The sequence below is a fragment of the Uranotaenia lowii genome, chromosome 2, assembly GCF_029784155.1.
Source record: "Uranotaenia lowii strain MFRU-FL chromosome 2, ASM2978415v1, whole genome shotgun sequence".
NCBI lineage: Eukaryota > Metazoa > Arthropoda > Insecta > Diptera > Culicidae > Uranotaenia > Uranotaenia lowii.
The window spans coordinates 51,695,269-51,720,949 of record NC_073692.1 but is presented as its reverse complement, the minus strand read 5'-3'; the positions used below and the strand labels follow the sequence as shown (position 1 = coordinate 51,720,949).

At 35.2% G+C, this 25,681-nt stretch overlaps 1 protein-coding gene and 1 long non-coding RNA gene across 2 annotated transcripts in view; one reads left to right on the top strand and one right to left on the bottom strand.

The window, feature by feature from the left end:
* Window positions 1-10,543, bottom strand: part of LOC129741388 (uncharacterized) — a 65,898-nt gene extending 55,355 nt beyond the window's left edge. Inside the window, exons 1-2 of the mRNA XM_055733113.1 lie at window positions 10,466-10,543; window positions 9,014-10,019 (exon numbers count right to left, since the gene is read on the bottom strand). Coding sequence (XP_055589088.1) covers window positions 9,014-10,019; window positions 10,466-10,543 — 1,084 coding nt within the window. The remainder of the gene's footprint in view (window positions 1-9,013; window positions 10,020-10,465) is intronic.
* An 11,069-nt stretch (window positions 10,544-21,612) lies between these two features.
* On the top strand, window positions 21,613-22,473 carry LOC129743798 (uncharacterized). Its single transcript, XR_008736682.1, has 3 exons — window positions 21,613-21,758; window positions 21,850-22,065; window positions 22,128-22,473. It is a non-coding gene; the product is annotated as an uncharacterized LOC129743798 (long non-coding RNA).
* Window positions 22,474-25,681: the final 3,208 nt, after the last annotated feature.

Genomic DNA, 25,681 nt, shown 5'->3' with positions numbered 1-25,681 from the left:
CTTCATAATTTTTTTTAGATTTTTTTGTTTTTGTTGTTTTATTCTATCATCATTTCTGAACGTTAAAACGTATCTTTGGTGTTTGTCCAAATTATATGGGTCCTGTTTAGAGATGTACCGAATATTCGGTTGGCCGAATATTCGGCGCCGAATATCGCCGAAAAACCGTTAAGCCGAATATTCGGCTCACCGAATAGTTGAGCTAAGTATTCGGCCGAATAGGCCGAATAAGCCGAATATTTATCATTTTAAATTTATTCAAAGACAGAATTATCAAATTTTTTAAATGATGTTGGATAATTTATTAAATATCCAAAAGTAATGTTGAAAAACCATCAAAATCATCAAAAACTTATGATTTCAGTAAAACATTTTAAATGTATCCGTGTATTTTTCACTGAAGATAGCTTCAAACTTTGATTATCGTTTATTTCAAATTTTCTAGGTACATCCAGGCTTGCCCATGAACAAAATAAAGAATTCGAGAAAAATTAAATCTGACCGGGATTGCCGATTATTTTTAAAAACTTTCCGGATTTTAGTAATTTCACCCGGGTTTATTTATTGCTAAATGAAATAAAAAAAAAACAAATATTTGCTTGAAAATTTTCAAATTTTCTGTTGCAAAACGTTTTTTTAGAGAAAATCCATTTGTTAGATACGATTTGAACACTGCTGTTGTAATTCGATGAAAACTTTCAATTACAAGTAATTTTATATCCTTTTCCTCTTGTATGTTTGAGAATAGTGCCTAGTTTCTGTTCAGATTTTCCTTTTTTTTTACAAGTTTTTCAATAAATCGTTAAGACCCGATGTCGTAAAAAGTATTGTATGCTTAAGGTTAAAGATCTTCGTTCTTTTTAGCAACTATTTTGAAGATATCTAGCAAAAATTAGACATAAAAAAAGCAATTTCAAAAAGCTTAACACCTGTTTTGACATGTTTTGTCCCAGATTTCACTGGAAACCAATCTCTTTTGTGACAAACGTCCTAGAAGCGATAAGTCATTTGATGTCCTTTCAGCTTATAGTGAAAATTTGGAAAATTAAAGAAACCTCTACTTAAAAAAGATCTGATACATCTGATTGGAAATAATCGATTTAAAAACATGAGGGACATTAAGATGGCAGAAATAGAAGATTTCTATCAGTAATAGCAGTAGAGATAGAAGTATTTCTATTGAAAACTCAATAGAATATTCAACCGAATATTCGGCCGAATATCCGGCCGAATATTCGGCCGAATATTCGTTTGGCCGAATAGTTGAAAAGGTCAATATTCGGTATTCGGCCGTTCGCCGAATACCACTATTCGGTACATCTCTAGTCCTGTTACAGAGAAAACTAAAAAGGAATGTCGCTTCTAAAAACCGTTCGATTTTGGCACATGTGCCAAAATCGGATTTTGTCAAAATCGGATGTTGCCAAAATCGGATGTTGCCAAAATCGAATGTTGCCAAAAACGAACGGGGCCTGTATAACTCAGTACTGTTAAAGAATTAACAAAAAAATATACATAAAACATATGATTAGCAATAATAAACACCCAAAATAAGATTATAGAACGACTATTGAAACAATTAAAACTGTTATGAACAATTTGTGGCATAAATTGCAATAAAGTTATTTCAGTTGAAGATTGTTTTTCTCAACTGATACATAGTCCATGCAGTAAACGGTTAAGAAGATATTTCAAAAACCACTTGACACATTTTCATAAAATTCTGCACAAGTAAAAATCACGTTAGATTCCATCCGCCAAATCATAATTCACCAAAAAAAGTGGTGCATTTTTTTTCGAGTACAGACCCTAACCCTTTAATGCATAGTGTTGTTTTAAAACAACACTAATAAAAATCCAATTATCTCGAAAACGCGTGGATATTTTTTAATGGTGTATTCACAATAAATATTTAAGAGATGAAAAGAAATTAGCCCATGGTATATTTATTTCTATATTTTGAAGTATGTGTGAGACATCGAACAAAGTATGCAAAAAAAAATTGCAAAAATCGAATTTATTTATTTTTTTGAAAAAAGTAGTTTTTGGAAAATCGCTGTTATTTCTTCCGTTTTGCAATTTCTAACAAATTTTATAATCTCAATCATTTATAAACACCTTCCTGCACCCAATTAACAAGGTTTTGAAGAAATTTGCAAAATTGCATTGAAATCAACAAAAAATTTCAAAAATTATTTTTCAACTTTAATGAGCCAGAACTTTTATAATACTCAAAATAACGATTTCAAACCTGTTGAGTTTTGTAATTCGAATTAAAATGTTATTTTTTCACTGATTCAATACCTGCAATTCTCATTTAAAAAAAGTCATGCATTAAAGGGTTGAAAACTAAACTTAAAGTAATTTATTTTAAGCGCCTTCGAAAATAGCGAACATTGCTCAGTTTTTCAACACTTAACATACCGACACTTAAACACATGCAGTTGCGTTCCAAAAAGAATTAAATCGTGTGAAGCTGCACACTCTCTTCCAACTTTGACAAGCTGCCATTTCTTGTTTGGTTGATATTTTTCAAGAAAATTTTCACACGATTTAACTAACGCTCTAAAAAAAACTTGAAGTCTTTACAATGACTGGAAACAAAGAAATAGCTATTCCCGTAAAAAGGGGAATTTGGAATTGCTTCACTCACTTCGCTGTATCTTTGACAATTTTTTTTGAAAAATCTTAAAATTTAGTCCAACGATGTAAAAATGTTTTGAGCTGTAGTTTCGTAAAAATCAAATAAGCGATCAAAACTGGTGCCGAATAGAAAATTAGGTTCATTATCGCCCAAAAGACGATTTCATTCTTTTTCTAACGGATGTTTGTATGGAAAACATCGTAATCAATGTTTTCTTGTTTTTTCTTCGAATAATTAAAATTTATCATAAATAATGATGTAAATTGAAAGAAAATTCATCCCTGCTTTGTTTAGAAACTACTCCGAACACTTTTTTCTCTAAACTCTGTTGTTTCTCAACAGATTTTTTACAAAATTTAGTTTTGGAAAGCTTGTAATGTGACCTCAATATGATTGCCAGACAATATTCAGTTACTTTCGTTTATTTTGAGGTTATTCAAAGTCGAAGAATTAATTTTTGAAAAAAAAAACATGCTTCGGGAAATAGGCTGTAAGTCAGTTATTAAGTGCTCGAAAATAAATTCACTTAGTGCCTGAGAAATCTGAAGGTAAAAGCAATGTGTTGCAAATATGGAAATATTTTTAAAATTTCTTAAGATCATGGTCACAAAAAATGTAAAAAAGTGGTGTAGAAACTGTACTTTTTAATGTATTAATCGCCAAAGCTGTCCTAGTCACAATAGAAATTTTTTTAAAAAGTGAAATGGAAAGTGACATTTTGTCATCTTCAAATTAATAAAACACGAAACACAGAACTTTTTAAGCCTGTTCAAAAGTAGCTGTTTTTAGATGTTTTTATCAATCTGCTCTTTCTGAGACTATTCTACCAACTAAATTCGACTTTGCCCTTAATTTTGAGTATGTTAAAGCAAAGAAATCTCAATAAACCATGTGTTAAAGAAAGGCCAATTTTATACCGGTTTTAGTGAAGTAATCATTTGGGCGATGCGGTGCATTACCAAATCTGACTTAGCCTTTTTCCCGAAGCATATTTTTTTTAATTTCTTCGACTTTGAATAACTTCAACATAAATGAGTGCAGATGAATATTGCCTGAGAATCATATTTGAGTCACGTTACAAGCTTTCCAAAACTATAAATTTTGTAAAAATCGGTAGTGAAACAAGAAATTTATAGCGGAAAAAAGTGGTAGGGGTCATTTGTCCCCCGGCTGTAAATATAATATTAGTATACATTTGTTTTTCAAAATCTACAAACTTAGAAAAAAAAAATAAAAATTGTCATGTAGAAAAAGTTGCGAAAAACATTCATTATAGGAGTTATAGTCATTTAAAGTTTAAAAAATGTCATTTGACCCCCATTTGTTGGTGTAGAAATTCGGGGGCCTGTGATCCAAGCAATTTTTATTGTTTTCGAAGGGGTTATTTTTGGCATGTTTGTATATATCTCATAAAATGTTTTTTTAACGAAAATTTTGGCTATACATATAGGTACAACAATATGAATATCGGTAAAACGATGCAACGCAACGGTTCCGATCCTACATCGAAGAATAACCTTCCGACCTTGCTCAACGGGTAAAACAACGACGTATGCACTCCTAAAAGCAAACCAATGTTCCTGTCCGGTGCAAACATCGAGTACAACAGCATCCCTCACCCACCAACAGATGGCTTGGCCGGTCGATTTTTTCTTCCGACCTTTCGCTTGCGCAAACATACAAAGAATGTTTCCATGTCCGTGTATGTCCGTCCGGCATGTTCTCGGCGGGATCCAGCAGATTCCTGGCTCAGAATGTTCCAGCCTCAGAATTCAGCCAGCCAGATTCAGAAGAAGAAGTACATCGGATTTGGATTGCCCTCGGCCAGCCTCCGCTTTAGCTGATGGGGGAATCCACTGATGAGGAGGAGAGACCCCAAAACGGAACGTCTGGAGTGTCTTCTTGAAAGAACCACAAGAAGCAGTCGTTGGCTACCGGTTCTTGAAATTCCCAAACGAACGAGAGGCGGGAACACGGTACTCGACTCGATTGCCAAGTGTAGGCTTCAATTGGGTGCATCCGACAGACGGTTTTTGTTTGATTCAAACGTGTGAGATGACGCTACCGCACTTTTTTTTTTCTCAACGAAATTAGTCAGTTGTATTTCATTTTGAATAAGAGTATCTGTAGTGTCTCGTTTTTTTTTGGAAGCCAACCATCACCATCGATTTTCGCTTATTTCGGCTTAGCTCAAGCGCAAGTACTTGTAAATCCATTAAGCGGCTACTAATTCTACCCGTTTAGCCCTAATTAATGTCAATAATTCATGCCAATTTCGAGACGAAATAAATTTTGCACCATTAAGTGCATTCCGTAATAAACGCTTCTTACCCGACCGAGAAAAAAAAAACCTCACTTCTATATTCGTATTTTGCATCTTCAAACGCACCGCAACAGCGCAGCGTCTGTGAAGCGAATGCATCGAAAAGCTGGAATGGCGTGATTCTTCACAGCTTGAAATTTGCCGGCAGTGTTTTGTGAATTTACTTTTTTTTACTCATGGGAACCCCTTTGACTTTTCTCATTCAGAAAATCTGGTGTTTTTGTGAGAAAACTTTCCACAGACTTAGCATTGAAAACTTTCTAAACTTATAAGTGAGTATACTTGCGATGGTCTGGATTTACAATGTCTTTATAGTTTCAAATTGAACTACACTCTCGGACCATTAATCTAAAAGCGGAACCGTTTATATTGAACCACATTTATTCAACAAACCCGAAACCGACAGGCCAGAATAAGTAAAAAAGAAACTGTTTCACCAACTTCCTTCACATTTCCGTCATAATCTTTTGAAGAAATGCTCCAGCAGCAGCGTCAAACGTGCACATGAGAACGCTTCAACGCGTACGACATAAATTAAAATAAAGTGCAGCTTGTTGCCTCCCTTTTCTGGATCCCTCCGAAAAAGACTCCACCTTCACAACAGTCCCTCATCCGGTATAAAACCGAACGACTCTCTTTGCTACATTACATGATTGAATTAACTGATGCAAATTCGTGTATCAAGAGAGATCATTGACATGCAAAACTTCCCTCGGCCGACAGTGCCTAGAGCTGCGAAAATTTGCGGGACATGTGTCTGATTGGATTTTGAGGATGGGCTGCTGCTGGTCGCAATGGATGCGGCAATGCGAATTTTCAACACCACGCAAGATTTACAATCAAGAACCAAAACGGATATCATCACTAACTGGATATGATTTATTCATACCGGCAGCAACATCCAAGCTTTGCTTAGAGGTGGTGATTTTGGGATGCGCAGACTTCCTGTTTCTCATCCGTGACTGGGTACATTGCTAATGAAAGCGCTTCCTAATGGGGATATTGCCCTCGGACGACAGTTGCAGGCATATCGCTTCTGGAAAATGCGTTCGATTCAAATGACTTATGTGGTCTAGGATAAGGTTGCCAGAATTTTTTCAACATGTATCCGGGCCGGACAATCCGGGCAATTTTTCTTATAAAAAACCTGGCAAAATCTGGGCATTTAATTTCTAAATCGAGATCGAAAATCCGGGCAATATTCGGGCAAATTTTGTCAAAACCCAGATAAAAGAATTGAAAAAAAATCTTATTTCATCTACAAATTTTAAATCGCATTTTAATCTTCGAAAAATCCTTCCATGATTATTTTTGCACAATCTGCTCAAATATTTTTGTTTTGGTAGCTCAATAAAAAAGATTTACAAAAAAAAATTAATTTTTTTGGTGTTTTTTTTTTGCCAAATAAAGTGGAAAAATCCGGACAAAATCCTGGCATTTTCAATTAAATCCGGGCAACCGGGCCGGGCCGGACTGTTCTAAAATTTTGTATTAAATACCCGGGCAAACCCAGATAAAACCGGGCAATCTGGCAACCTTAGTCTAGGATGAACACCTTTTAATTGGTAAAACGAACATATTAAACGCCTTCACTAAGTTATCCGGACCGGCGTCTATGTAATTTTAACGATTTCGCTGAAGGGATTTCTCTATTCTATACAATGCGGGTTGAAAGTGAACCTTCAAACAAGAAAAACTCATCGTTTTACTCTTCAATAAATGCTGGACAAGCCAAGAAAAATTGCAACACTAAAAACTTAAAATGTCGAATCGTTCTAAACATCTCTGCTATAAACGAAATAAAAAACTTGTTTATGGTTGGTTCTAGAATGATAGAATGAGTTATTGTTGTTTTTTCTTTTGTACAATTTGCGCCGGAAAGTCTCAAAATTGATTAATTGATTGTAACTTGATTGTCATCAAGTTTTAAAAACACACTTCTTGATGTCAACATTATGTGTGTTTACCTTAGACCTACCTTTATACCTATCAAATCAGCTCGACGAGTTCTGAAGATGCCTGTGAATAAGTGTGAATTTGTGCACACTTTGTTTAGCGAAACTGTGCTGCACAATTAAAGTGATTTTTATCTTAAAAAATGTTTTTTTTATCTATAATCTTTAAAAGAATGCAGTGTCCGGCAAAAAAAACGCTAATCCGCTAATCGCTAATTAGTCCGCTAACTTTCAGTTAGCGAATTTATTTTCTCGCTAAATTTTTCTTCAGCTAGCGGATAAGAAAGTTCCGCTAATTTTTAGTTCCGCTAACTGAAGAACGCTACCTCTTTGAAGTGTTAGTTTGGCCAAAGACTTATATTTAGATCATAAATTCGGCATCTTACAAATTTCAAATTTTGAATTCGATCAGGTATTCAAGTTTTCATTAAATATGGATTTCAGAAGTCATTCGATCTCGATTTTGACTGGAATCATAGGAATAAGCGTCTTATTGAATTGTCATCACTTGAATTTATGTCTGAAGCATAAGCCTTCTTTGAATATAAAAGAGATGAGAAAGTTGTGAAAAATTGAAATTTCCAATAAGTCAATAAATCAATCAATCTTTTGAGTATTAATGTTAAAAAAGATGAAAAACTATTTCGGACAAACAAAGAATCTACCTAAAGAGGACCTTTGTATTAACTGGTGTGAAAAATGATAAACGAGTGAACATTTAAAAAAAATTTGATTCAAAAGTTTTTCCTTTTACTTTTCACCAAATACTACCTATATATATCCTTTAACAACTTTTCTAGTCAATATTATAATTAAAGATGGCTGCAAACTTTGCGTTTTGCTTTTTTTTTTTTTAAATTCTATTATCGATTAGCGATTAGCGCTTTTAATAGATCGATAACTTTAACGCAAAATTTAGCTGTTTTAATTAGCGATCGCTAACTTTGACCGAATTAGCGATCTAATCAGCGCCGCTAACTTTTCAGTTAGCGATGCCGAACACTGAAAGAATGAAATAAAATAGCTTTAATTTTTTTTTTCATTGTAAATATTATAAGAATGTTTCTTTCAAAGATCGTATCCAGTTGGCTTGCTTGCAACATCCAGCAATCTCTAATCAACATGAGTTTTGATGATGACGCCAAATTCTACATGACGTCATAGACACGATAGGAGATGGGAGCGCTCGATATCATGGTATACAATTTACCATGTGTAGAAAGGAGAAAGAAACTAACAGCCTATTCTCCCACTCAGCTATGCTGTCATCGTTACAGAAAATTGTATAGGAGCTTCCTCCTACAGCAGACTTTTTCTACAAGCCAGTCCAAATTGCAGAGCTCATTTTTTTTAATTTTAATTATTTTACCGGTTTAGCTATTAACTTTTTTTTTTTTTAAAGTTGAATTTAAATTTATTTACAGTTTCTTATGTTGAGTTTACATTTCAAGTGATTCAGCCTAATTGCTTTGCATCTTTGGTACCTACATTTCGACACATCTTGGTTTACTCCTAATTTTTCAATAGCTTGTCAGTTTTGTGATACAATCACTGTTTAAAATTTTTTTTTTATCTAACCTAAATACCTAACTACTTAACCTACTATTTACAAATATTTACATTTGGGAAGAATTGACTGATGGTTGAGTTACTATGATACAAGATCGCGAATTATTGAATGTTCTGAGTGTGAAGCACTCTGGCGGAAGGACAGGACCAGTTTTTGAAATCTCAGCTCTAGGGTTTCTAGTTCAGCTCTTTCATGTACTTCATTTGTACTCGTTCTGGGGTTGAGATTCAAAATCATTTTGAGGATTTTATTTTGAATCCTTTGTAGTCTTAGTTTGTGCGTTTTAGCACACGAGTCCCAAACTGGAAGTCCGTACTCAATCACAGGGCGTACGATTTGCTTGAAAACAGCAAGCTTATTGTTCAGACTGAGTTTCGATTTTCGGTTGATTAGAGAGTACAATTGCTTAATAAGCATATTGCATCTTGTAGCTATTTTGTCTATGTGAGATCTGAATATCAGCTTACTGTCGAGAGTTATCCCCAAATACACAACATCACTTGACCATTCAACAGACGAACCTCCTAGGCGAATCTTGACATCCTCGGGTGGAACGAGCTTTGGTGACTTTGAGTGAGGGAAGACAATACTTTGGGTTTTCGCTGCGTTGATGCATATTTTCCAATTGTTAAAGTATTCTGCCAAAACATCCAGTCCATTTTGCAGTTTATTTACGATCGAGCGGATGATGCGGCCTTTGTAAATAATAGCAGTGTCATCGGCAAATAGTGACAATTGTCCTCCATCAGGGAGTTCTGGAATGTCTGATGTAAATATATTGAACAGGATGGGACCAAGGATACTTCCTTGGGGGACACCAGCGTGGATGTTGAATGTGTCAGAGCAGGTGTTACAAATTGAAACTTGAAAGGATCTGGTTGTTAAATAGTTTCTAATAATTTTCACTAGGAAGATTGGGAAGTTGAATCTTTTCAGTTTGCATATAAGGCCATTATGCCAGACGTTATCGAAGGCCTTTTCGACGTCCAGTAAAGCCATAATAGATGTTTTTGAGACTGCTTTATTACATCTGATGATATCAGTGACACGGGTAAGTTGATGGACAGTGGATCTTCCTTTCCGAAAACCGAACTGCTCCTCGAGGAAAACATGATTCGTATCCGCAAAGTCCAGTATACGACTTTGGATGATCTTTTCAAACAGTTTGGAGAGTGACGATAACAAACTTATTGGGCGATAACTTTTAGGAGATGTGGGATCTTTGCCTGGCTTTAGGATGGGGGTTACTTTTGCCAGTTTCCAGCAAAGTGGAAAGTAGCCAAGTTCAAGGCATCTATTGAAGATTGATGAAAGATGTTGATAAGCATTTGAACTCAGATGTTTCAGCACGATGTTCAAAATACCGTCGAAACCAGGTGCTTTTATATTTTTGGATCGTCTTATGGTGGCTTTAATCTCATCGGCCGATACTGTGTGATCTCTTGGGAAGTTATTTGGGGACTCGTCAATAGTACGGACAACATTATCCACCACATCAGCTTGTGTACTAACAACCCTGTCACCCAGCTGGTGTGAGGTTAAAAAATGATTTCCTAGAGCATTAGATTTCTCAACCGGTGTTAAGAGATTTCTACCATCAGAAGCAAGATGAGGGATAGGTTTAGGTTTCGTTTTTAGCAACTTTGCATGTTTCCAAAAGGGTTTGCTATAATTATCAAGGCTAGCTATATGTTTCGAGAAATTTCGATTACGCAATTCATCTGCCCTATTTCTAACAATTTTCGAGAGATTTTTGAACGTTATCTTCTTTTCAAGCAAGCCTGTTCTTTGATACTGCCTACGATAAATATTTCTCAACGCAATAAGCTTTTTTATAATTGGATCAAATTCAATAGACTTACGATAAACTGGCACCTCCCTGATGTGTCCGTTTTCTGCAATTCGAATAGCCTCCTGGAACCCCTGGATGGCGGCATCGATGTCTTCTGTTGTCTCGATGTTTAGCTATTAACCTTGGAAGTTTGGGACTTGATTTCCACATCGAATACTGCGATAGCGATTGTAACTTCGATACTTCGTCCAACGCTCATTTCGCAAGTAAAAGCTTCTCATAGAACGAGAAAATGACATTGCCCTTAACGTACGAAGCACATCATCTCAAATTCTGTCATGCCGTTTGACAAAGTTGACATAATTAAAAAATTGCATAAATTGAGAAAAATGACAAAAATGACAAAAATGACAAAAATGACAAAAATGACAAAAATGACAAAAATGACAAAAATGACAAAAATGACAAAAATGACAAAAATGACAAAAATGACAAAAATGACAAAAATGACAAAAATGACAAAAATGACAAAAATGACAAAAATGACAAAAATGACAAAAATGACAAAAATGACAAAAATGACAAAAATGACAAAAATGACAAAAATGACAAAAATGACAAAAATGACAAAAATGACAAAAATGACAAAAATGACAAAAATGACAAAAATGACAAAAATGACAAAAATGACAAAAATGACAAAAATGACAAAAATGACAAAAATGACAAAAATGACAAAAATGACAAAAATGACAAAAATGACAAAAATGACAAAAATGACAAAAATGACAAAAATGACAAAAATGACAAAAATGACAAAAAATGACAAAAATGACAAAAATGACAAAAATGCCATATTTCCCTTAAAAGAAAAAATAATCGCAATATATTAGAAAAAAAAAAGATCAATCTTACCCCGGATTAAGGTATCCATGAAAACAAACGAGAGCATAGCAACGATGGAAGTGTTCTGTTGATGTTTAGAGGATATTGTGATTCAAATGTTACAGAGTTTCCTGAAAAATTGTGGATCTTTCTTCAAATTTAATGTAGTAATAACAAGGAAACAAAATAAAAAACGGAAAAGCGAAATTATTATCAGTGGAAAATGTCTGGACTATTTTTATTTGCTTATGCATAGATTTTTTTAATGCAGGGATTAGCAAGTAATTCAAACTTATTCTGCGGATGCGATAAGCAATCTTTTTTGTTCCGACTCGGTAAAATGCTTTAGGAAGAAAAGTATGTTCGATTTGTCTTTAAAAACCGATCGCATCTTATCAGAAATAAAATGCTTGCATGACAAAACTTATATGCTCTCATCACACACAATAAAAAAGGAGTTTAATTTGAGAATTATATCATAAAAGATTGATTTCAAAACTCTTCGTATTAGTAAACTTTCTATAAAATGAAAAAACAAAAGAATACCGGTGTTTATTGGTGTCATACACATATTCTACATCGATCCGAGAAATTGAACCGTAACTACTTTGGTGTAATAATGCATAGCAAGTTGTGATATTACACTACCAGACGTGCTCAAAATTAGTACATTATTAAGATGTAATATTAGCATCAACAAATTGTTATATTTCTCGAATATGAGAACTAATCATTAATAATACGTAGAGTGGCTTACATTTGTTTTGCTGAGTAGAGCGGTTTCAGAAAAAATAGACCGTAAATAATATAGGTTTACATCTCAAGGCTAAACATTTTGTCAGGACTTGGGGAAAACGAAATTAAAGTAAGGAGCCAGAATTTTCTTTGCATTTGGTGGCAGTCGATAAAGTTGACGGACATCTGCCATGATTTCGAATTGTAAGGTTAGCATCTTTCCAATCATTTCTCGCAGAAAATTGTAAAAATTACTATTTGGTTTAGTTTTATGTTAATTTTACTAACCCCGATAAGAGGAGGTGTTGGGCATTACCTTGAGTGTTGATTTTTCTCCTACTTAGTTAAACATGATGCAATAAAATTGAGACCCAATTCTAAGGGGACTCATGCAAAGTAAATCCACGAGATTCTGTATGTTATCAAAATTAAAAATTGAAAAAATAACGCCATTTTAGTTTTCTATGTATGTATGAGCAGGGAAAAGCCCGCGGGAGTGTTCCTCCTCTTGAGGTCCTTCTCCAAAGGGCGCAAAACCTCCTCATCATTACTCATTTTTTAATGCTTTTTCAATTTTTGTTTTTACAATTTTGCTGATTGAAACAGTTTGAATTTTGTAAAATACAAAAATAAATGAAAACTAAGACAAGAGACGGAACTAGGTATCTAAGATATTAAAGTGTTAGAGACATTGGTTTTTCCAGGACTCTGCCCCTATCCGTTACACTTTGGATAATATAAATAAGAAACGAACTTGACATTTCCACTAGCAGCTCTGCTGTAAGCCAACTTCCCATTAACGTACTTCAGCAGCAAACGATATCACCGATAGCGATCTCGCACATGACATTTAGTAAAAGATCATCGCTCCAATTTAAATCGTTCAGATTAGATGCCCTTTTACGCTGGGCAAAGTCCCATTATCATCATCGTCATTTTATAGCTAATGTCGTTGCCTTTGGATGACTAACAACATCTAACGGGGTAGATTTTCCTTTTTTCTTCTGTTGAATGTTACTTCTTTCAAACGAATTTGTCACAAACGGCGCGGGTGCGCGCGTGCCTGTAACAGTATAGGCTTAGATATACAAATTGTTTCCTAGTCACCCCAGTCAGCTAAATAGTCAGCTGCTGAGGAATTCGAACGTGCCTTTACTTATCTGGCTTCTTCCTGGCAGCGATAGCTGAATTCCGTGCACATTGAATCGCCCCATGAGCAGTCCACCGCCTTAACTATAGTCAAAGTGTTGTATGAAGTGACGACAAAGTGCCTGAACTCGTGATCACCTGGATGCACTGCAAAAAGTACCCAAGGAAAGCGGGCTTCAGGTTGAATGTGCAGTAGGGGCAAAACGGTCACCAACATATTTCAATAGATATGCAATTTGGAAGCTGTAGTGGCAATCTTTATTTCTCGAACTAAAATTGTTGTTTGTTTTTAACACACGTACGCGTGTACGAACCAAACTAAACGAAGTTTTGAAGGTATTTTATGTCCTGTGGAATAAAGATTATTTACTCTCCATGTGCGCATTTTACCCCCAGTTTCCCTACCGAATGTTAAGTTACGAGGAATCTTTCCAGCGTTTAGTCATATACACTAGATTAGCACTGCAGCAGCGGTAGTCGATCAAGGGTTAGGAAAACATTTTGAATCTTAGCGAGACTGGTTGGACCCATTCGAAGTAACTTGCCCGGCACGCCGATGACGCTTACTGGCCAATTTCTATGCGCATATGCACCTTTGGAGGCTTTGAAGTCCCTCGGCAGTCGTCGTAGTCTCCATCAAGAGTCTATCGTCGTCATCGTCGTTTACATGCAGATTAACGCGACTGTAATGGATACATTACGCCGTGTGTTATTATAATAAAAGTGCTGTTTAATTCGTGCGTCCATTTGGCCTCCGGATGAATTAAGTTGCAATTTTTACCTGTCATAATATTGGCCGTTAATTTGAGATACAGGGAACTAACGGCGACGGAGGAATGGTATTCATTCTTCAAGTAGAATGTTTTTTTCTTTCATTATGGGTTTTGGGTACTTTTTCTACCCGAGATGCTAGTCAATGTAAACCGAACTGGAATTCCCAACGAGGTTCCCCATTACAACTTCTATTGATGACAAAAAGGGGGTAACAATCATAATAAAACTTCAAAACGGACCGACCCAGCCACTTGACTGGCAAACTTGGAATAGGTACTGGGCAGCGATGCCACACATACCGATTTTCCGGTATTTATACCGATTTTTGAGCAAAATTTTGACCAAGAATCGGTATATACCGATTACCGATTTTTGGCAAAACATACCGATTTCATACCGATTTTTAAGATTTCAACTCAAAATTCATCCCCCTTCAACACTCCCACTTCATTCAAGCTATCCTCGTAAAGGTCCCGTAGAAAGAAGACAAAGTTCGGTAGCTGGCGTGGCGTAACTTTGATCTGTACAGCTTTGAAAGTATTCTGCAAAGATCTCCACGGCTCACTCTCATAATTCGTTTAGTTGTTCGCGCTGTTTTTTCTTTTGTTCTGTCAAATGATGCACTATTATGGTACTCAACCTAAAAGCCAATGGACTAAGCTCAAGGCTGATATTTGACCTTCTGCGACTGCCAATTGAAGTTTCTTAAGGTCAATTTCAATTGACGATCGCATTAAAGTTCTTGTTTCGCGAGATGCTAACTTTTCAAGGAAATACATACACCGTTTGAATATAATCCTTGTTCAACTCGTCGTGGGGTATGTCGAGATTTGAAGTGCAATCAGATACACGGTATGTAATATCATCGGCATAATCTTCAATCCTTCTGCATCTTGTTAGCAAAATATATGATATCATAAGAAGGTACCAGAGATCGCAGAATTAAAGACCACGCCAGGCAAAATGGGTACTTTCAGTTACAGTAAAACTATGTGTTTTAAATCTTTTTCGGAAGAACCTATTCTTTTAAAGTTTGGCGAAAATCCATCAACAAAACGAAGAACATCAACTTGGGCCTATACTTACCTCGAACGTCAAAAAGCCATTGGATTTGTAAGTGTTTACTAAATTAAAATTTCCTTTAGATTGACCTGGTTCTATTGCCTTATCGAATTTATCAAATTTACATCCCACTTCAGCCAAAAATCAATTGAAGTCTCAAGTTTTTCCTTAATTTATATGCCTAAACAACGTGTAACCTGAAGGTTCTCGCCATGCCACTTATTTTTCTTATCAAACGGTAACTTTTAAAATAAATTCCCATTCAGTTATGAGTACTGGAAAAAATACCTATTTCGGATTTTCTGCTGAATTTTCATTCGTGATTTGTGCTTTCGTCAGCAAAAGCAGATAGTTTAAAAATTAAAAAAAAAATATACAAGTCATAACAAACATAAAGTTCTGTTAAAATTTCAAAATTGTCATTTTGTGTAAACTAGTCTTACTTAGAACCAAGTTACGGAGGAAATGCAATAAACACAGCTTTTTTTTACACGGCACGGATTTTTTTACGCGGTACGTATATCAGTGTAAAAAAAACCTTCCTGTAATATATGCTAAAACACATTTAGTCAGCTAGTTTTGAACTAAAAATGAACATTCATAAGAGACTTGCTGTTTATTGAAAGCTTCTATTTAAAGAAAAATACGTTAGGAAGTTTAAAATGTAAGCATTTTTGAATATCTACCTCAAATACCGATTTTCATACCGATTTTTAGGATTTACATACCGATAAAAGATTTTTTTGGGTTTCAAAATACCGATAGAAATGTGGCATCACTGGTACTGGGACAATAAAAAAAAACAACAAGCACTCCATAACTGGGACAAAACTTTTTGCAAATTTCCAACAACAGAAATCCGGTAGACTCCCCCAGAAGAGAAGAAAAAAAACAACGCACTACAAATCGAGCAATACCCTTGGAAATTTTTATGACCCACTTGAGACGCACAATTTAATCATAATCAATTTCCAACCCGATCAGTTTCAATTACCTGGGGCCTCTAGAAGGAGGAGGAGGAACCCACTTTGTTGGTTATATGGCGTCCGTCGTTGTCCTTTTGAGGAACCAGGCAGCGGTCTGGCTCTGCTTTACTGAAGAATGAAGACCAATCCAGGTCGATAAGATCATTGATGGCTACCAGACCAGCACCCCAACGGACAACTCGGGCAAAGCTTTCTTTTCTCTTCGATCCAATCGATCGGTGTAGATAATTGTCCCGGCGGAGTCCGGACCTAGTCTTTGCCATTTTTGGACTTATTGCAATTGGCAGTGGTATGGATGCCTTTTTTTCGTCGAGGTTGGTTTTAATAGTTATCAAAGTTCAATTCTCAAAACTGTTCATTATCAGGTGTCTGGCGGAAGCTAAATTTCATTTCACAAAATTTTTTCTTTGTTTAATTTAATGTTTTTTTTATCAATTAAAATGGAAATTTTAGAAAAACTGCTCATTTGAACCTTCAACAAGAATTTTAAACGATAAATTTAAAATCAATTTTTGCTTTGTTCTACCGCCAAACCTTTTCTTCTTGGCTGGCATCGTTAAGCCTAGTCCACACTAGGCAACATGAACTGCGATTTTTGTTATGAGACGAACTTTGTTGTCTGTTGTTGTTGTTGGAAACCTGAGACGGTCTCAGTGTCTCCCGAAGAAAATGGGAGACGCTGAGACCGTCTCCTAGTGTGGACTAGGCTTTAGCGATAATCTTGATCCAATGAAGGAGAGACAAGCCCAGCAAACATTTAAGAAGGTATAGCGCAGGAACAACAGAATTGTTCAAACAATTATACCAGATGAAATGATTGTATTAAACTTATCAAAATAGTATATATGTAGCTACAAAAGTGGAGGCAATATATCTACAATGACAAGATTTCAACGATTCGATTTCCCAACAAAATGCTAAATATACGATTTTTAGCAATATGAGTAAAACGAAAAAAAAAGTTTCCCGACCGAAATTTGAATTCCAGTCCTCCGAGTTCGCAGTCCGGTATCTTACCACGATGCCAACTCATCAGTTGATAAGATCCACGCTATAACTCTATAGGCGAGATTTTATTTTTACGAACCGGAGAGATCGGATAGAGTTTCAATCGATGGACCGCCCATTTATCGTAAATCAGTCCACTCAAATCGTAAATGTCGAATTAGCATATTCCCAACTTTTTGGAGACATATTTACGAATTGACTAAACTGCTATCCGACTCAACTATTTTCGGGCAAAGCTTGTCGTAAATGAATGATAGAAAATCACTCAATACCAACTTGTTTGCTATGGTTATTGAAAATGTCTTTATATTCGATTGAGATTATCATTTCTACTACGATTTCATTTAAGCTGGGAGTTTTTATGGTCACAACAACAATGTGTCGCAATGAGCTGACATCATTTTTGAATTTCTGAACAAAAAACTGATTTTTATCGCACAATATAAAATCTATCACAGTCTTGGAAAACTTAGAACATTTTACACTTTTAAAAAAAAGATCCTACGTCAGTAATACTATTTATGAAAAGGTTCAGAGATAGGGAGAAAAAGTGAGAGTAAAAAAACACGGGTGAAAGAGAGAGAATAGAGCAGATGTGTTTGAGAGAGTTCAGATGAAAGTGAGAGTCATGTGTAAGAGACAGGAGACTGAGATAAAGAGAGATGATACGTCAATGATCACACAAATTGTGCATCCAATTATTGAAACTGTAGTAAATTGTAACCAATTGTGCGGCTAAATGAGTAAATTTGAATTAAAATTAGAGAACCCAGTATTCAGAGAGATAGAGAGAGAAAGAGAGAAGAAATGTACGAACTGTTGCAAAATCTGAGAACTCCCTCTCCATTGCAATCCTCCGGTAAGAGATCCGTTAATTCCTACAATTCAGGTATGATAACTGTCCGAATGTCATTTGACATTTTTCTGAAGCATAGAGCGACATTCATCAGTACGAAAACGACTGTCGCAGTCATTTCCTTTTTGGATTTTGTGAATGTCATCGCTAAGAAATTCCCTCGAGAAAATGTCAAATAACATTTGGGATGAATGTCACAACTTGCATCAAGATTGTGATAGTCATGGAAAAAAAATGTTACGATAAGCTGATGAAAGTCGGTCGTTGCTTCGATGACATTAATATTGGCAAATGTTATGGCGACATTTAACATTTTGAATGTCACAGAATAGTAACATTCATAAAAATTTCAATGAAATGTTATTAAAATGAATGTCGCGACAGTCAAAACGGTTCTTTGCCATGTTAGCTGGCCAATCTGGCCGGTTCCGGAATCCGAAAAATCAAAATGATCAGATTTTCACTTGCGACACATGAATAGAAAGCTCACTTTTCCTAACAATTCCCATCATGTACAGGCCAAGAGCTTTCTATTTATGTGTCGGAAGTTAAAATCTGATCATTTTGATTTTTCGGATTCCGGAACCGGTCAGATTGGCCGTGGCCAATGAACTTCATGATTGTCAAAATCATGACATTTTTTAAAATTTTTCCATGACAGTCACGGAATCGAAAATTCAAAAATGTCATTCCGACAGTCCAACAGATTCTTCGACTGTCACAAGTTAAAAATGTTATTGAGATGAATAATTCTATGACATTTTTCTAAGCGACTGTCATTGTAAAACTGAATGACATTTTCTCCAGTTGTTTAACATTTTTTTGGATGACCGTCAATGTCATTGAGACATTTTCGAATGTCATTGGAAAATGTTATGCGACTGTCACGACCTCGACTGTCTTTTGGATGACATTCGCATCACTGCTACAATTTTTCTAATAATCCATAGAAAATCCGTATGAAATGCTGAAAATCCGTAAATTTCGAGCATCGATCCGTGGATCCGTAGAAGTGCTCAAAATTCGAGATCTTCGAAGAAATCCGTAGATCTGGCCATGCTGGATCCCACACATTTGTCAGACATCTGCTCAATTTCAGTTGCCTAGAATCGATAAGAAAGAAAAATTTTCTACGGTTTGTTCCAAGTTCCCGATCTTTTTTTCTTATTTTCTCTCTATTTTTTATTTCTTCTCTCTTCATTGACTCAAATATTTGTATAACGAATTGGGCTATTAAAACGATGTTTTTTTTTGTGCCAAATAGAGCAATGCTAGCGATTGAAATGTGGAGCTGTTTTGCAAACAAACTGTGAGAATTTGATTGATGAAGGATTGTTAGATCTTTAGGGAAAAAATTTGATCTCCAAAATCGATTCAGCTGCAGTTCCAGAAACGAAAGATCGATCCTGCTTAAAAAATCCTAAAGCTCTTTGGAGAGAATCTTGAGTTGTTGAAGCCTAAAATTATCGTATTCAGGTAAATTTAGCTTCAAATTGAGTCAAACATCTCACGGATGCGATTAATGTTAGTCTTATTTTATCGAAGAATCAATCAAAACAACTGAAATTTTAAGTTAAAAAGGTTGGCTGAAGATCGACCTAGTTTAGGCTTACCAGATGGTTTTCAAAGAAAGCGGGACGTTTCAAAAATGAAGCGGGACATTTTAAAATTTGTTAGGAAATTCATGATATGTAGGGAACACAGAAAAAAAAATGTAATGTTACATTGCACGGAATTTTGAGTTTTTGACATCTAAAAGAAAAATCGCTTGAAAAGACATGTAAGAAACACAAGCGAGTATTCACAGTTTAGAAAATCCATGTGAAATTACATGTAAGAACATGGGTAGAAAGGAATCGGGTATTTTCATGTAATTATAAAGCTTGTTCATGTAAATCTCCGTTCACATTTTGTTTCATTGTGTATTGTAAATGTACAGAGTAAATCAAATGTAATATCACATCGCATGTGAAGTTGATTTGTTTTTGCACTGAAGTTGTGTTGCATAAAATATCATGTAAAATTTCATCAATAAAAACGGTCGAATGTGTCTTCATGTAACAACACAGTTCATCACAAGAAATTTCGTATGTCATTCGTGTAATTTCATTTACACGCCATTGGCAGTGAACCAATCTTTTCAAACATGTCGTCTATTTGCAATCGAATCAAGTCGCGAAAAATTTCTCTTTGGTTTCTTTAAAATAACATCTGTGATTTTGAGTTTGAATCTGGTTCGGTGAGAAGCTGCTGGAACTGAAACCAACTTTCTAGGTTTTCCTTGCGGAATATAATTCAGTTGTTGTTACAAGATAGTTCAAAACAAAAGGTAAGTGTTTCGCTCCAGAATTAACTATGCTTCAAAGAATGTGCATTGAAATATTTCGTTTTAGTAGCTCTGAAAAGGCATCCCCGTACTGGCCTACGATGTGATCCGGAACACACAAAAAAATCCCGTCACATGAATCTTATTAAAAAAATCAACAACAAATAAGCAAAACAATTCTTTCATTTCTTACTATGTTATAAGACATTTAAAATTTTAGTCTTCCATAAACTCCAGTTCCAAGAAATGTTTCAGTACTACCAAGAAGGCGGAGTAAACCAAATTTAATGAGCAGCTCTTCTGATTGTTTCCAAAAAGTTGTGCGATAATAGGAATAAATATGCTTTGTGTTAAGGAACAGATGAAATGCTACACATTCTAACCCTACTGATAAAAGTAAGGATACGTTTAACCGGGGTTACCTTAAAGAGCACGATGAAGAAACACGATGGTTCAGTGGCAACGTGCTGTTTGGCCGGGCATCAGAGCTTCTGTCCTTAAGTGTACTCCGGAACAATTGTTTTTTGGTGACAACAGCTGCATTGTGTATCAACAACGTCCTGAAGAATTGGTCGTCATATTCCGGAAGATGCAAAAAGTGGAACTCGAGTGAATCGATTTATGTCCGTCCATATTGAAATTGGTAACTGGCCGCCTCATCGGTGCTACTACAAACAAGAAGTTTGAGGTGAGGTCTTTACGATTTCAAGAACATTTTCCGTGCGGACAAATGAGAAAAAATCACTAGGATGATAGGAAAGTTTACTTTGCATAAACGTTAATCTGAAAAAAGTTGGATCCGTCAAAATGAAGAAGGATTTCATTTATTAAATAATGTATGAATAACTACCTAAGATGTTTAAGTTACGATAAATCAGTACAAAATCCGTAATCAAAACATTGAAACCGGAAAGATAAACGTAATCCATATTAATGATCAGTTTCGCTTGTTTATTTTCAGATTCAACACGAAAATCTAAAAGAAGTTGATTCAATTAGTTTTTAACAATCAATAAAAATATTCAGCGTGATATTTCGAAAGGCCGAAACTGCCAAATGCATAATTCAGCTTGGATCCATCCTTGATTGAAGCAATTGAGCTTCAATTGATAATCGAATTTATTTATGTTATTTATTAAATCTGATACAGCGATAATGTATGTTAATGTCTAATGTCTATTTGTTAGAACGTAAAGCTACGCTGCTACGGAGTCTATTGTTTCTTCGTACGACTTGAAAGTGAACCTATTGAATATTCAATCAGTTTAACATTCGTTATTGCAAAATTTAAAACATTTTCTAATTTTTAGTCAACTGTAATCATTAGAACAACTGTAATCATTGTAACAAAAAGACATAAACATGCATTATCACTTAATAATTCATTATCAATCCATAACTATGATGTAGTTTTTGAGATACATTGAATCGAGGCAAAAAAACTGTAGGCTAAATGGTCTCAGTTACCGATCCATCCTTTGCTATAATTTAAACATTAAGAGTGTTAAAAACTAGCAGTGTATGTCGTTGTTTTGGTGAATGTTTAATTCCAATTTTCAGTTAGTGATTATTCCAATTGGGCTCATTTTACAGTTGCTACCTACACGAAATGACCCGATATTCAACGATGAGGCACAACTCCTGGCCTGGCTTCTAGTGGACAATTGGAGGTCGCCGAGTACACTTATACCTGGTAAGATTCCATTGAAATTTGTTTTTTAATGTTTTTGATAATTCCCGAGAATACATTAGATACAAATTTGTCTTTTTTAATACAAAAACAGGTTCCATGACGGACTTTTTTCGATGCAGGCAACCTCCAGCGAAATGCCTGAAGCAATTATTTTCCAATGTTAACGTGGACGGGTCGATACAAGTTCCGGAACATCATCTTCTCTGGGCGCAATCATTCCGGTGCAGGATGCCGACATCACCGATGAGGAATAAGTATCCAGAAAAGCTTCGCCCTGAGTCATAGTTATTCGTGGATCGGATTACTGGTTTGTTTTGTGTTTTATTTTGTTTTGGGGGTTAATATTGATACATCTTTTTTTCTTTTTAGCAATTGTATTTATTTTTATAAGTCCTCATCGAACAAATTAAAAACAGAAACGGAACTGAAGCGGAAGTTATTTTCACAAGTAAGGGATGGTAGTGACAAAGAGAAGATAGTGTGATAGAATGAAATCGAATACCTTATGAAATAAGCAGGGAAAAAGGTATGCTAGCCCGATTAGCTACAGAGTGCGTTGGCTTCATGAACGGTATTTTTTTCAATGTTAGCCTCATTACTGCTTGTTTGTCGTCATGTTCAAGTGATTTGAAATATTAATTAAGAAACATGTGTAAACAAATTGTTAAGCCAAAGTCTATTGAATTGTAATTGCATGATTGTGAAACAACCGAAATATGAGCAATTTCAGTTATGCTCTGTACCATCGATATTTGATTGAAGATACTTTATTTTTAACAAGAAAAATTAAATGTTTCGTACAGGACTTTACGCTTAATAAACAACATTACTAAAAATAAACCACTGTTTTTCTAAACATTTGAAAACATCCCATGCCCATAAACATATTGTAGTGAGGTTTTGATTGTAATTCTACGATAAACAATGCAGGCGGAGATTTTCATGACGTACGCTGTATTATTACATGAAGGAACACGCTTTTTTCGACTTTTCAAAAGTAGCTGTATTTCAAACTTTTTATTAATCTGCATTTTCTGAAACAATTCCTACACCTAAATTCAGCTTTCCACTGGATTTTGAGTATGTTAACGTAAGGTTTAGGCACAAAAATTATATGCAAAAGAAAGCGAATGTCATACCGGCTCTAGTGATGTAACTGCATTGGCGATGCAATGCTTGACAAAAATACAAATTTGTCACTTTCAAAACCCTTCTGAATAAAACCACAGAGAACAGACAACGAGCCTCGAACAAAAATGTGTTGAAAACGTGTGTAAATACCAACCTAAGTTTCAAACCCAATTTCTAAGTGGACTAACATCCATAAGATGTCGCTACCAGTACACCCAATTTTTTTCATTTTTTCGACACGCTTAGAAATTAATACTCATCGCTTATTCCAAAGGAGACCATTGCAATATATGACAGTAACACATTTTTTTGTGTAATAAATTATAAAAACATCATTATTTAAAAAAATGCAAATCATATTTCAATCACACTTTAATCGCTGTCATATGCTCCATATTGAATTGAAATTTGAATTCCATATTTGAAAGTATGGGCTGGAATTTAACTATCAGTAAACAGTTTTCTAGAACAGAAAATGTGAACATAAATGTTATAACTGTAAATTATGGGTCGATATTCCGGTTGATGTTAACTGAGATCGATACATGAGGACTTGTAACTCATGATTATTAATAACTTTATTCATTTCTACTGGTTACTAATCCTGATTTAAAAGTCCTTATGTATCGATCTCAGTTAACTTCAACCGGAATATCGACCCATAATTTACAATTATAACATTTATGTTATTTTTTTTTCTGGGGATTTTCAACCAATAGGCTGATTCATCCCTTAAACATTTATGTTCATATTTTCAGTTCTAGAAAACTGATTACTGATAGTAAAATCCCAGCCCAGCCAGTACTTTCAAACTTGGAATTCAACTTTCAATTCAATATGGAGCATATGCTGGGGCAAATGACAGCGATTAAAGTGTGATTGAAATATGATTTGCATTTTTATAAATCATGATGTTTTTCTAATTTATTACACACCAAATTGTGTTACTGTCATATATTGCACTGGCCTCATTTAAGATAAGCGATGAGTATTAATTTCTAAGCGTGTCGAAAAAATGAAAAAAAATTAGGTGTACTGATAGCGACATCTTATGGATGTTAGTCCACGAATTTGGTTTGAAACTTAGGTTGATATTCTCACACACGTTTCGAGCTCCAGCCCGAACTCTGTTATCTGTGATAAAACTAGCAATGAGTAGTGAGTCACGTTACAAGCTTTCCGAAAATATTAATTTTTTAGAAATCGGTTGAGAAACAAGAAAGTTTTAGCGAAAAAACTGTTTGCCGTCATTTGACCGCTCGCGGTATGAATTGGTATATATAAGGTGTCAGTATGTTTAGTGTAAAAAAACGGTGGTGGCCCCCTCTTCTCTTCTAAATTTTTTTTTAACGGGAACAGAGAAGGGTCTCAAACAACCATAGAGTCTTTTCCTTATCCAAATATCCTCCCATGCCAAATTTAATTCCATCAAACACCAGTCAGACAAAAAAAGTTGTTTGGGAGATCCCTCCCCCTTTATGTTCCTCCAATGTAAGGTTTGAAGAGCTTCAAACCATCTTGAGAACTTTTCGTTCACCCAAATATCCTCGCATGTCAAATTTGATTCCCCTCTCTTGATCAGTTATCGAGTATTGAAAAAATTTGTATGGGCCACCTCCCCTCTTCCTCCCATGCAAATCGGAAGAAGTTTCAAACAATCATTTATCCTTTTCCCAAATCCAAATATCTTCCCAAGCCAAGTGGGTTTCATTTTCTCGAATAATTATCGAATTTTGCAATTAAAATTGTATGGAAGCTTCCTTCCCTCTGTCAGTATCTCCACTGGAAGAAGGGAGGGGTCCCAAATAATTATTGAAACATTTCTTGTATCCGAATCCGAATAATCTGGTCCCATTTGCTTGAATAATTCTCGAGTTAAGTTAAAAAATGTAAGAGAGCACCCATCCGCCTTCCTTTTTCCTCTCTGGAAAAACAGAGGGGTACCAGTACCAATCATTCGTAGAAATATTTCTCGTAGCCAAATACCCTCCAATGCCAAATTTGGTACCATTTGCTTGGTTCTCAAGTTATGCTAATATTTCTTTTTTTTTGCTTTGGATACCCCCTCCCTTTTCCAGTAAGAAGGAATTATGTGATCTTCAATACTAAATAAGTTGCTAGTACATACCCCTAAAGCTGACCGTTTAAAGGAAATGCTTGTTTCAACGTCCATAACCAATATCGGTTCAGGGCCTACATTTTTCTATAAAAACGGTTGTTCTCAATTAGAATTGTTGATTTAGAGTAAACCTGTAAAAGTTCTCAGATTTGGACAGATAAACGTACCTTTTGCGTCAAATCATGACATGATATATGCTTCTCTTGACATTAATACTGAACCTACCGATATCCTTATTTTGGAAATTATTGAAAAAAAAAGTCCTGAAGTTGATCCTCGATCATTTTGAAAATCTAAATGGAGATTTTTTTATTCAAATTTTGATTCGAACAACCTAGCAAATTTCTTGAACGACAGCAATAAATTGTTACACGATAAGTGCGTTCCAGTCGATTGCTTTAAACAGGGGTGATAACGGTCAGAAAATCGGTCGAAGCTTCGATGCTATTCATATGCGCAAATGTTATGGCGACATTTAACATTTTGAATGTCACAGAATCATAATCGTAACATTCATAGGAATTTCAATTAAATGTTATTAAAATGAATGAATGTCGAGGCAGTTAAAACGGTTTCTTGCTTGTTTTCTTCAGAGGAGTTTTGGAAGTGGGACTAAGCTCATGTGAACTGGACAATCGGGCCGGTTCCGGAATCCGCAAAATACAAATGATAG